Here is a 12314-nt window from a genome sequence, read left to right as displayed (position 1 = left end):
TCGTTGTGCACAGTAATCAGCATGTTTCATGGTATCAGTCAATCCAATCGCATTAACGGCTAGATTAATTACAAAAGTGTGTTTAAAGTGTGAAGTTTCCCCCACTAGAAAAACATAGAGGAAAAACAGTATATGCAAGTTACGTTAAAAGACAATCTAAATTGTAGTTCTCTTTAATCTGCTCTGAGACACACTTATTTCACATTCTCCATCCACTTCTGAGAGTGAGCAGCAACTACCTGCAGTATCTCTTTGCAGATGACTTCTTTTGCACCACTTTTAAAGAGTTAAAAATTTAACCTTTGCTCTCCATCATCATTATATCCTTAAGCCTTGAACAATTAACTCCACTTTTTTGTTCCTGTATTTGTTTTGCAAATATTATTCTATAAAGCGCTGTTCCTGTCCACAGTGTTTGAGGTTGAACCAGTTTCTTTTCCCTGCAGTTACCTCAACTGCAATGAAAATCACACTGCTGTCCTCAGTATCAAGTTGGTCTAAGAGAGTTCAGTGTTTTGGAAGTGACCAGCTACTCCCTTTATAAATCACTAGAGAAAGTTTTGGCCAACAGATGCTTACCTCAGTAGGACTGACCACAGCAAGTTTTCTTGCAATGTAGGGTGTCAACATTCCAGCCAAGCTTTTCCTGATCGTTGGGTTTTCAGGGGTAGCTTGTTCGTCGGAAAGGTACCCTCCAAGGCGACTCAAGGCCAGGAGACTCAGCTTAGCAAGGCTATTGGCTACCTCCTGAAAAATGCAGAGGCACTTTGAGAAAACCTACAGCCTTCTTCTGATAGCAAAAATTTATTTTTATATTGTTTGCTATAGATTAAAAGTGTCTTGCACGAAGTCCCTTAGAAACCATGGGTTTGGGCAGCTTCAATAGTTGAACGCTTTAAAAAACAAAAAAATCCAAACTCAAAGAGTATTAATTACTACACAAAAATTTCCTTCCAAAATTCTGTTAATGTTACTTTTCATGCAATTCAATGATTCTAACAAATATTTGAATACACTTGGTCTCTTAGTAAGCAACTGGTTGTTTAAAGCACCTTGGCAACATTACCTGGTGGTTTGAATCTTCACTTTTCTGAATCCCGCTCTCCTCCAGCGTGTAGTCATAGTTGAAGAGGTAACCCAGTAAGTACCACAGGACTCCAGCTTGGAACAAATGTGTCTGTAGCCAGTAATCTAAGGCAAAGGAGCTAACACACTCTACTCCTAAAGCAGCTACTCGTGGTATGGTCTGAGGGGAGAAAAAAGAAGTTTGCCTAAATACCAAAGAATGCCAACTGGTTTCCTTAAAAAGCCAAAACTTGCTAGCTCTGCAGTACTAAGCAGCCGAGAGACAAAAGCTGAAACAGAACATAATTTCTGCAGCTGAAGTACTTGGTAACCAACAACATGGCTAATTTGTCAGAATCTTTCAAAGAGAAGAGTATTTGAATAGTTATTTCATGCGATTAGAAAGAAGCATTGATGAACTGCTGGAAAATCAATGCAAAACTGTGGCAGGTATTGTCAGGCGAGTTTTTTATGGCAATACATGCTCCTGCAGGGACTAAAGAACACACAAGCATTTACAGTCAAGTACTAGAATCTGGTTTTAGTCTCCTGTTTTCACACATCCCACAGGAAAAGTTAAAGACAAGGTTTCCTTTCTTAATTCAGACAAAATTCAGCATTTTTATAACATAAGGCAAGTTCAAAAGAACTAAATGGCAAGAAAATTTCTTGAATACTGTTCCCGAAGTTTATGCAGACTTTAGAGTCTATCTGCTTACGCAAGGTCTAGTTGTAGTACTTTTATCGGCTGATTTGGTACAGTAAGCCAAGCTGCTTGATTATGTCAGTTAGAAGTGAAAAGTAGCTGAATCATTGGAGTGATTGCAGTTTAAATCTACGGTTTAAATGGATTCAAACACAAGTGTTCCAACAAAGCAGTTGAGTTCTGTATCTCATGATTTGCTGAGATCTTACAGAAGAGTTTGACCAATCATTGGAAAAATGAGGAAGGGCTAAGGGAATTGGGTTTGTTCAGCCTGGAAAAGAAAAGGCTTCAAGGTGACCCAATTGTGGCACTCAAGTACTTGACAGGAGTCCGCACAAAAGAAGGAGAAGGATTATTTACAACTGTATGGAGTGACAGGACAAGGGGAAAAGGCTTCAAACAGAGAGATTTAGATAAGATATTAGGAAATATTCTTTACTGTGGGGGTGGCAAGGCACTGAAACAAGTTGCTGAGAGAAACTGTGGATGCCCCACCACTGTAAGTCTTCAAGAGCCCCAGGCTGGATGCAGGTCTGGGCAGCCTGGTCTAGTGAAAGGTGTCCCTGCCCACGGCAGGAGGGTTTGGAATTACATAAACTTAAGGTCTCTTCCAACACAAACCATTCTATAATTCTACTACCATCTTATCTGTCCTAAAAGCAGAATATTCCACTAAACAGTTAACAGTTAAACACCTATCTGGACAAAGAAAAGGAGCACTCACCTTGCCATAATACAGTAGTCTACAGAGGTCCTTAATTATGTTAGGCATTTCTGTAATCTTCTCTCTGCAGTCCTCAAACTGAGCTGCTACACTGTAACACTTACTAATGTATCCACATACCTACAAAATACAATATTTTATTGGTTCCAAGTGGAGGAAAAATGCAAGTTTACAACTGTATTTTTAATATATACAATAGTAGATAAATGTTTTTGTTACACATATATACACACTTTGTGTTTATTATCATATTATACATATTATTATCATATTATACATATACATACACCATGTAGTCTTCTGAGAAGACAATACACTCAGTTAAAGCTGCTGCTTTGAACTCACCTGTACAGACATATCATCTGGCTTGCTAGAACGAGTCAAGACTGCTACACAACGATTAAATGCTTCTTGCAGGACCTGTGAGGATTGGATGATGCACAAGTTCAGTCACAACAAAAAGAGGTAAAAGCATGCAAAACCAAAACATTAGCTGGTAAAGTAGTTTTTAATGGCTGAAGGGGAAACATTTGACAAAAAAATTCTACTGCTTGCATAAATAGTCTGTAGTGCAAAATTCCTTGCAAGTGCTAGTAATAACCTTTGATGCTTTAAGAGCTGACAGTCCTCTCACATGTGAGCTAATACCTCAGTCAGTGTCCAGATGACACTAAGTTGTGTGGAAGTGTGGATCTGCTGGAGGGCAGGAGGGCTCTACAGAGGGATATGGACAGGCTGAACAAATGAGCCAAGGTGAACTGCTTGAGGTTGAAGGTCAAGTGCTGGGTCCGGCACTCAGGTCACAACAACCCCATGCAGTCCTACAGGCTGGGGGCAGAGTGGCTGGAAAGCTGCTGGGCAGAAAAGGACCTGGAGATGCTGCTCAACAGCCACTGAACACGAGCCAGGGTGTGCCAAGGAGGCCAAAAAGGCCAATGGCATCCTGGCCTGGATCAGCAACAGTGTGGTCAGCAGGACCAGGGCAGTGACTGTCCCCCTGTACTCAGCACTGGTGAGGCTGCACCTTGAATGCTGTGTTCATTTTTGGGCCCCTCTCTACAAGAAAGACATTGACGTGCTGGGGCACGTCCAGAAAAGGCCAACAGAGCTGGGGAAGGCTCTGTAGTACAGATCTGATAAGGAGCAGCTGAGGCAGTAGGGACTGTTTAGCCTTGAGAAAACAAGGCTCAGGAGAGATTTTATCACTCTCTAGAAGCACCACTGAAAGGAGGCTGTAGCAAGGTGGGGACTGGCCTCTTCTCCCAAGAAACAAGAGATAGGACAAGAGGAAATGGCCTCATTTTGTACCAGGGAAGGTTTAGATTGGATATTAGGAAGAATTTCTTCACCAAAAGGGTGGTCAAGCACTGGAACAGACTGCCGAGGGAAGTGGCCGAGTTGCCATCCCTGAGGGTATTTAAAAAGGCATGTAGACATAATTTAGTGGGACTTGTCCAGTGCTGGTATTAACAATTGGACTCAATGATCTTCAACATCTTCTCCAATCCAGATGGTTCTAATATTGTAACATGTGCAATGAAAAGGCTTTCTGTTCAAGTGACTTGTTCACATTTATCTATTCTTTCACATAAAAAAAATGCATCAGTTCTGTAAAGGAGTAGAGAAACTTCCTATGTAGCTTGCTTATCCATAGTTCAATAGACAAGCCTGGGTCCAGAAAAGAGGATACTCTGAAAGATGTTTCTCCTACTGTACCCAGAATATCTGAGATGTTAAGAATAACAGGTGTCTCAAGACCAAAAGTGACTCTCAATTACATCTGATTTCCCAGGCATCGAGGATATGATTTCTAGCCAAGGAAAAGTTAGACCAAAAGCTTGCATTTCAAGACATTTATTTACAGTTACCTCAATTCCACTTTCTCTCCTCAGTTCTTCCGCATTTAATGCTGAACAATTGACAGTATGAAAAGCAAGTTCTGTAGCAGCAGGCAACAGTGGAGATTCTTTGGAAAACAAAAGGTCATCTGATGTTTCAATGGTAATGGTCTTTATCAGCATAGGATAACCTGCATACTTGTAAGGTTTCAAGTCTGAAAGAAGAAAGAACTCCAAATTTACATATATCCAGAGTAAGCAATTTATGCCACCAAAAAACTATTGGTGGAAGATATATTAGATATGTAAGGACTAGGAAAGGAAGCCAACACCTAGGGAATCTGGAACAAGACTGAGCAGTCCACACAATTTAACTCCTCATCACATAGAACTGTTCATGCTAGAAGCTAACAGAGCTTCACAGGAAGAACTTATTTAAGATCAAAAAGGCTTATCTCCAGCTCAGTAAGCCCTCAAGCTCAGAGCCTTCCCAACAATGCTTGTCTCTCTCCAGAGAAACTCAAGTATAGCTTGGTGTGTGTCTTAGGCCAGGATTGACTAACAGTAAGCCTATAAAGACCCTGTCCAGTTTGACACAACAATTTTTAGTTTTAAATTGCATTTTCCATTCCTGTAGAGTTCAGCAGTGCTAAGAATAATTTCATTTTTCCTATGGAGCCAACTGCAAGCCAACATGTTTAAGTCTAAACCAATGCTGTCCCTAGCTCCAAATAACTGACAGGACTACGACTGCACATGAGGTTCTTAGTTTACCATTATCATGTAATACTTACACAGGAAAACACTGTTGGCTCTGCAAGGCTTGGACATGGTGGCAGCTACAAGCCTGGGACTGTAGCTAGAGCCAAGTGTTAGGGTGTTCCAGCTATCCCTCTTTCCCAACTGAGCAATGAGATCGGTCGTGTTGCAGCACACTCACCCAAGGACTCTTACACTGGTCAGGATTTCTGCAAGAATGGCTCACTGTTAAGAGCCAGATGAGTGTAATCTCATGTATAATCAGCATCTAGGTGACTGAATCCTAGCGAGGATTTTTTCTGCATAGATGGAATTCTCCATACACAGGAAGATTCAAACTGATTAGGATTGAAGCAGAGCACTTCAAAGAACTATTCATGCTGTTTTGAATTAAGTTTTACTGCAGACTAATTTATTTTATGGAAGAAGTTCTATTTTGAAGCTGTATACCATGGCTACATAATGCCGTGGCAAGTCAGAAACCATACCAACAGAGCACAGACTTGAAAGGAGATTAAAGTTGACTGAAATGACCACTAAAGAAACAAACATAAAACACCGAGGCAGCATGTTTACCTTCCTTATGCCTGTTGAAGAGGATGCTTTGAGTTTTCAAGATCAAAATTATGTTTTCTGGATCTGGCCCATCTATCACTTTGGCAGACTTTGTGCACAGAAACTCATATGCTTTATTAACTTTCTCAAACATATCCTGCAAATAAGGAGAATCAGCCATTAGCATTGTTAAGAACCCTCTAAATTACTGAAGCATCAGTTTACGTGCAAGTAAAACAAAGTATTTCAGGTTATAAGTAATAGCTAAGGTTTGTTGCCTCACTGCACTTCAGGAAATACTGCAAACAACACTGGTTCATAGATAAGTTTTCTTTTGTCTCCTGAACTCTGCCCTAGGCAAAAGACTTTAAGTCAACCATGTTATGACAGAAGCTGTAAGTACAGTTGGATTGTGAGAATGGGCAGAGGATGCAGTCAGTCTCTGAAAGGGAACAAATAGCTTGTTCAAGTCCTGTGTAACTCTCTGAGTAAGACCATTTCTGAGATGTGAGTCTGATCTGACTACACTAGTTTATGTAGAAATCCTAAATCCTTGATTGATATCAGTTAATTTATTCATCTTTAGCATTAATCTGTATTTTAGCATTCACCTAGGGCATAGCTTTTAAGAGGAAGAAAGACAATTTAAGTGTGCATTTCAAAATTCTTAATAGCTGAATATATCCCATTTTATTAACACCATAAATTTGTGCTGTACATACCCGGCCTTCTGGATTCTTGTCTGGGTGGTATTTTTGAGCCAGCCTGAAATAAGCTTTCCTGATCTTGCTTTCATCATTTCTACAATAAAACAAGTTCCAGCAATTACACTTCATAACAAAAAACCAAAAACAACCATAGGAAGATGAGCCTGGGGTTCTGACAATAGTATTAACAGTAACTGCAATAGAGTGAAAACTACAAAGCTCTCCTATTTCCTTTTTAAAACCCTGCTTCATCATCTTACACTGAATTGGGGGTAATTCTATGGTCACAATAGGAAGAAATTTGAGAGACTGAAAGTATTTTAATACTTCTTGTAGCTAATATACTAACCAGAAGGTGCTCAAAGTCCCTCAATATTTCAAATGAAGAATCTAAATGAGCTACAAGTGTTAAAAGTTAATATTTCACCATTTGCAGTAAGTGCACTGTCCTTGAAGGATAAACACAAACTGCTCTTGGATCACTTCTAGACACCTGAAGTCAGAAACCAGTGGCAAGACAGGATGCAACAAATTCTATGGATAAAATCACCAAGAAAAGGGGCAAAATGGGGGAGGAAGAAGGATGATTACAGGGAAAAAAAGCTCCTTTGAACATATTCAAATTCTGCTATATTCTTTGTTCACTATGGTTGAGTGTAAAGCTCAAAACATTCTTTTCTCCGTTTTCAGCTTATCTAAACACTGGGATGGAATTGTATTTCCAAGTTTTGTTTCTTTATAGCAAAGCAATCCTGACTGTGAAAGGAGGTGCTACATGTGACTGAGCTGGTACCATTAACTTGTTCCAAGTACCAAGATAAGAAACTTCAGTTTGTTCAGTGCATGGAGTTTATATAAAAGCAGTTATACAACTTTAAATCCTGAAAACAACTTACTGGCCTTGTCCTCTGGGTAGGTTAAGAACTTCATAAGCATCATCTATTGACATGGTAGGTGGCTTCTTCTCCACCTCCTTCTTCCAAGCTTCCAGGGTATCTTTCAACAGTTTAACCTCAAGAATTACAATTAATTAGTGTTTCATTTATGCTGACACCGGTATACATAATTTTTAATAAAATGCTGTTTTATTAATGAATCCTATATTTTATTCAAGATAAAATCACCTTGAGATTAGAATGGCTATGTAAGAGTCAAATTAGAAAATGGAGAATCACTTAAATAAAATGCAGTTCACATCATGATACTATAAAAACTGCAAAGCTGCATGAATAAAACTGTTTAGACAGTTCTAGTCCACAGACTTGTACCAAAAAGATCTCTTCAGTTAATGTACTGACATGTTAGCTTGGTTTCTTCTGCAGGGTGGGCAAATGAGAATCCCAAAGTCATGATTTCCATTCCCTCTCCCTACTCCCAAAATAAGATTCACTGAAACACTCTCTGAAGTTTCTTGGATGCTTGATTTTGCTATTTAAGAAGCAACCACAAGAAGGATACACTTATGGGGTTGCTGTGTGGAAAGAACACAATCCTGCTCCAAGATAAAGTAGGGTTTAATGTTTTTACTTGTGCACCAAAATTCACAATAAAGGAGTTACTTGCAACAAACCCAGCATTCGATTTTGTTAATATTTTAGGACTTTTCATTAACTTTTAGGACTGAAAGATCAAGAACTAAATGAATCCTAAAATACTTCTTACTTACTGGATCTTTAATTGGCCACTCTGGAAATCTGAGTGTATCGCAAAGATGCTTGAGGTAATAAATGTTACAGAACAGCTCATTTTCCAGTTGGGGGTAGTTGATAACCGGGATGGGACAGTATTGGTAGAGAGCTCTTGTATTGCTTTGAAGACGAGGGGTGAAGTCAGCAAGATGAGCAGCAATCTTCTCTATCATCAGACGCCTAAAAGTTACAAAGTTTAGTTTAACACTTGCCCAGCAGTCCTCAATCCTCACTCACTGTACAAGCGTGTTCAATAATTTCTTCCATAAAGGTTTTCCTTGGAAGTTTCCCACATTTCAGTAAGGATTTAGAATAGGATTCTGTCCTGTTCTATTAGAGAGCTATTTAAACACTGTGAATATTAGTTTATTAAAAACAATTAAAAGTGATATTTTGCCTCTCTCAACACCTCTTTACTTTCTGGAAAACCCTAATATGTATTGGAATATCATATGTATATCACAGAGATAAGTGCTGGTAATAAAAAAGTACATATAAATGAGTAAGTATAAAGCACTTCACATACATAGTCAAGTCTCCATTCACAAAAATAACTTACTGAACATGTCCAGGGAAATATTCCCCTTCCCACTGTCAATTCTGCTTGCTCTGGTTATTTTTGGTTGAAAAGGAGCACAGTGCAGGACGTTGCCCGTGCAGAAGGCAAACAAGAGGAAGCTATGGAATCCAGGTATTTTCAGCTTTCTTTAAAAATGTCAAATACCTTTTTAACATAACCTGTAGTTCAGATTTATTTGTCCCTCTGACAGAAAACAGTTACCTCATTTCATTGCTCCAAATTGCTTCCGGAGTGTCAAATTCTCCAAGGAATATCTCAGAAAATTTTTCTGGTTCATAGTTTTCTAAATAACACACCATTGCTTCTGGAAGAATATGTCCAAGTATACTTCTTTGAACTATATCTTGACTTTTTGTCTACAGAAGAGATCACATGGTCATCTCAAAGGTAATTGAATCCTGTCTTGATAACTAATTTGAGACCTAAAAACTCTCCCCCTTTTCCCTTACAGTTCTTAAGTTCTAGTTAAAACAGCTACAAGTAGTCTGCAAAACCATTTGGAAACAGAGGTAGTTACTGTTGCAATCTACTCACTTCTTCAGACTTGAAAGCTTGTTTTGTATGTGTGTATTTCAAAAACCTAGAAGAGAAACAGCAGTTATTTTCTTTTTGTTTGATACTTAAGTACCCTTGAATAGTAAGCAGACCAACACAGTCCAGCTGTCAGGTATCACACATTTATTTTGAGGTAAGAGAGTAACTGCAACAGTTGTATGAATTTCTGTACTAAGTTCATGAAATCCTTGGGAACTACACCAAGCTAAGCACTCCCATGTTATAAATGTTGCCTTATGTTCATCATTTCAGTTTGAAAATCTTGCTTCTGAAAGCTTATTTTCTACACACATAAAAAAAGATGCTGATAGAGACACAGACAACCTCTGTGCTGTTAGATCATCACTGCAGGGATGAAATGAGATTATTTTAGACTAACTGCTGACAGTTCTATTACACCAGTCACCATGGAAGCATGCAATCATTTCCCAATGCATTTCACTGTACAAGAGATTTAACTGGAATTGTAGGACAGCTTTTTATGAACTATTGCATTTAGAAGAAAAGTACTGAAATGAACTGCAATAGCCGCCTGCATGTGTAGTGCATTATCAGGCACTTCAGACTGATTTAACTGTTTTAGGCTTCAATATTGAAAGAGGCTATTAGATTTTTTTAAACCCTTTCAATAGCTGCCTACTATCAAAAGCTACATCAGCACATATGTAGTCTGTTACTGCTTTTTAGTACTTGTAATGGTTTATTCTACAATAAGGCATGCCCAGTTGTACTGTTAGAACTGTATCATTGTCCCCTCTCTAGAAGGATCATAAGCAAGTCACTTTTTAGTGACTGACTAGATCACTTGGAGGCAATTCTTCTAGAAGAATTTCATGTTGGCTCTAGCAAGCCACACTCCCTAGAGCATGCAGAGATGTAGAGCAGCAGACCTGAGCATGACTGGTCAAGAGGTACTTTTGGCTGCTCCTTTTCCTTACCTTGCAATAGGAAGTACATTGGAACCTGTGTACATCATGATGAAGAAGAATACTCCACTCAGATAAAAACGAGGTAACTGAGGGTTGTCTTGCATGACATGAGAGAGCAATACAGCAACTTTTTCCACAAGGATAGGATCAAAAGTCAGTAAAAGCTGAAATCAAACACAAGCATTTATATTAACTGCAAGTAGTGCAAGTTATCTAACCATAATTGAAGTTTTAATTAAATATTGGGACAAGCCAGAAACTTACAGGAATTACAGTTAAAGACTACTTCAGCTTAAAAACAACAAGTGTCAATCAAAGAATATTTAAAGTTGAAAGAGACCTCTGGAGATCATCTTATCAAACCCCTCTGCTAAAAGCATGGTCTTCTAGACCTAGTTGATAAAGACCATGTCCAGGTGGCTTTTCAGTATCTCCAAGGATGGAAATACTTCTTTATGAGATATTGGTTGGAAAGCATGAAATTTGCAACAACATCCTATGAAATAAACAACTGCTTGTAACAATTATTCTTTGATATGTTTGTCCCACCTAAAGTATTCATATGGGGAAGATGGTAGAGTAAGTCACTTTCACTCATTTAGGTACATTTTTAAAGAGTTACTTACCTGAGTGATATGAGGAAGGCAAGTACTATCTGACAACAGCCTTTTCACTCTAGGCAGAGGTCTTATAATAGCATTATCTTGATCCCTAAAAATATCAAGTAGCACAGCAGTAAGCACACATATGCCTTTTCTCTTTTAATAGCAAACAACTTTATTAAGCAGAAGTATTAGACTACTGAAGCCATATTATTTGTCTTTTTTTGTTAGCTTCAAAGTTCGTTGTTAAGACTTGGTAAGTGTGGTTTAGTGTTCTGCATTAAAGGAGCTCTGTTTAAGTTAAACAAGAGCCTGTCTATAGCATTAGAAATGCACATAGCTTGTACATTCATTCTTGAAGTCCCTGTCACAATATTAGTATTGTCTCATCTACAAACTCTCTATTTGCCCACAAAATTAATTACTACCATGTAAAAGACCCTTTTAATAGAGTTCCTTAATGCACTACTTTCTAAGAAAAGCCTTAAGACAATTTACGAGTTCACACATCTGCCAGATAAAGTTAACCCCTTCTGCTAAAAATCACTATTTACCTGCTGGGAAAATATCCACACATGGTGATGAGCATGTTGAGGACAAGTGTGGCAAGGTCAGTCTCATTCAACACAGGCTGGCCACTGGCAAGCAAGCACCACTTCAGCTGAGGGATGACCTGTAAGGGTCGCCAGCCATCCATACCCTGAGCCCAGCAACGAGTTTTTGAGGTCAGCTGTCCATTGTTCCAAAGTTCCTGTATCTATTGCAAGATTAGAGATGAATTTAGTTTATTCAGTATTCACTTTTGCTCCTAAACATTCACACTCATGACAAGCTTTTAACTCTTGTATGGCATACTATTATAGCTGCATGAAATTTCAATGTGTTTATAATTCTGTCACAGAATCACGAAAAGAAGGTGTCAAATTATGTTGCAACTAACAGAGGCATGGAGGGGTAGGCAGTCTTACAAGAAGGCTGTAGCCCTTGGCACTACATCAAGTCTCTTATCTAGCTTTAATCCTTATTTAAAGAGTACTTGGAAAACATTCTTTAGCATTGTTTATGGTCCCTCTCACTGTTTGAAATACACCCAGTCACCAGGACAGAAATCATTTGTCAAGTTGTGAGTCTGAAGCTGAGAGGTACCTCTTGAAAGCTGTAAGGACCACTCCTTTCTTTGTCAGCATTGCCAAAGTACCATTCTTTCTCGCTCTCCCTCTTCGCATCAGGTGCTGCCTCAATCACGTTGCTCTAGAAGTTGATGTTTACAAGAATAGCTTTAGCTTCAGAGTGCAAATATCACATTTCTACAGGAAATGTGAAAAGTACATTCATTTTTTAAAAGAATTGTCCCTTTCACAGAGCAACATGAGTAGTAAAAAACAAAGGCCCGATACCTGCAAAGGGACTGTAGCTCTGCTGGTGTGAAGATGTGCCAGAGTAAGAAGATCAACAAGGATTCTGATACCATTTGAATCCATAAGGTCCTTCACATTTCTCTGTTAACAAATGAACTGAGTTACCAAAAGCATTTTCTAGATAAGCATTACTGCAATTAAGCACTGAACAGTTTTATTCAAGCACAAAGTGACCACAAAAAAAGTCA

General features: G+C 38.7%; 1 protein-coding gene across 2 annotated transcripts in view; it reads right to left on the bottom strand.

Moving 5' to 3' along the window:
- Positions 1–12314, bottom strand: part of DNAJC13 (DnaJ heat shock protein family (Hsp40) member C13) — a 57209-nt gene that overhangs the window by 13375 nt on the left and 31520 nt on the right. For both annotated transcript variants that reach the window (XM_083879967.1, XM_083879968.1), the window contains 16 exons: positions 12106–12207; positions 11855–11959; positions 11263–11465; positions 10733–10817; positions 10116–10270; positions 9157–9202; positions 8824–8978; positions 8021–8222; positions 7251–7366; positions 6370–6448; positions 5669–5804; positions 4364–4548; positions 2841–2915; positions 2496–2615; positions 1067–1246; positions 580–747 (listed from right to left, as the gene is read on the bottom strand). In XM_083879967.1, coding sequence (XP_083736093.1) covers positions 580–747; positions 1067–1246; positions 2496–2615; positions 2841–2915; positions 4364–4548; positions 5669–5804; positions 6370–6448; positions 7251–7366; positions 8021–8222; positions 8824–8978; positions 9157–9202; positions 10116–10270; positions 10733–10817; positions 11263–11465; positions 11855–11959; positions 12106–12207 — 2112 coding nt within the window. The remainder of the gene's footprint in view (positions 1–579; positions 748–1066; positions 1247–2495; positions 2616–2840; positions 2916–4363; positions 4549–5668; positions 5805–6369; positions 6449–7250; positions 7367–8020; positions 8223–8823; positions 8979–9156; positions 9203–10115; positions 10271–10732; positions 10818–11262; positions 11466–11854; positions 11960–12105; positions 12208–12314) is intronic.

The sequence above is a fragment of the Zosterops lateralis genome, assembly GCF_965231275.1.
Source record: "Zosterops lateralis genome assembly, chromosome: 1".
NCBI classification, from domain to species: Eukaryota; Metazoa; Chordata; class Aves; order Passeriformes; family Zosteropidae; genus Zosterops; species Zosterops lateralis.
The sequence above is the reverse complement of the archived record's forward strand: the minus strand, read 5'-3'. Positions and strand labels throughout refer to the sequence as shown.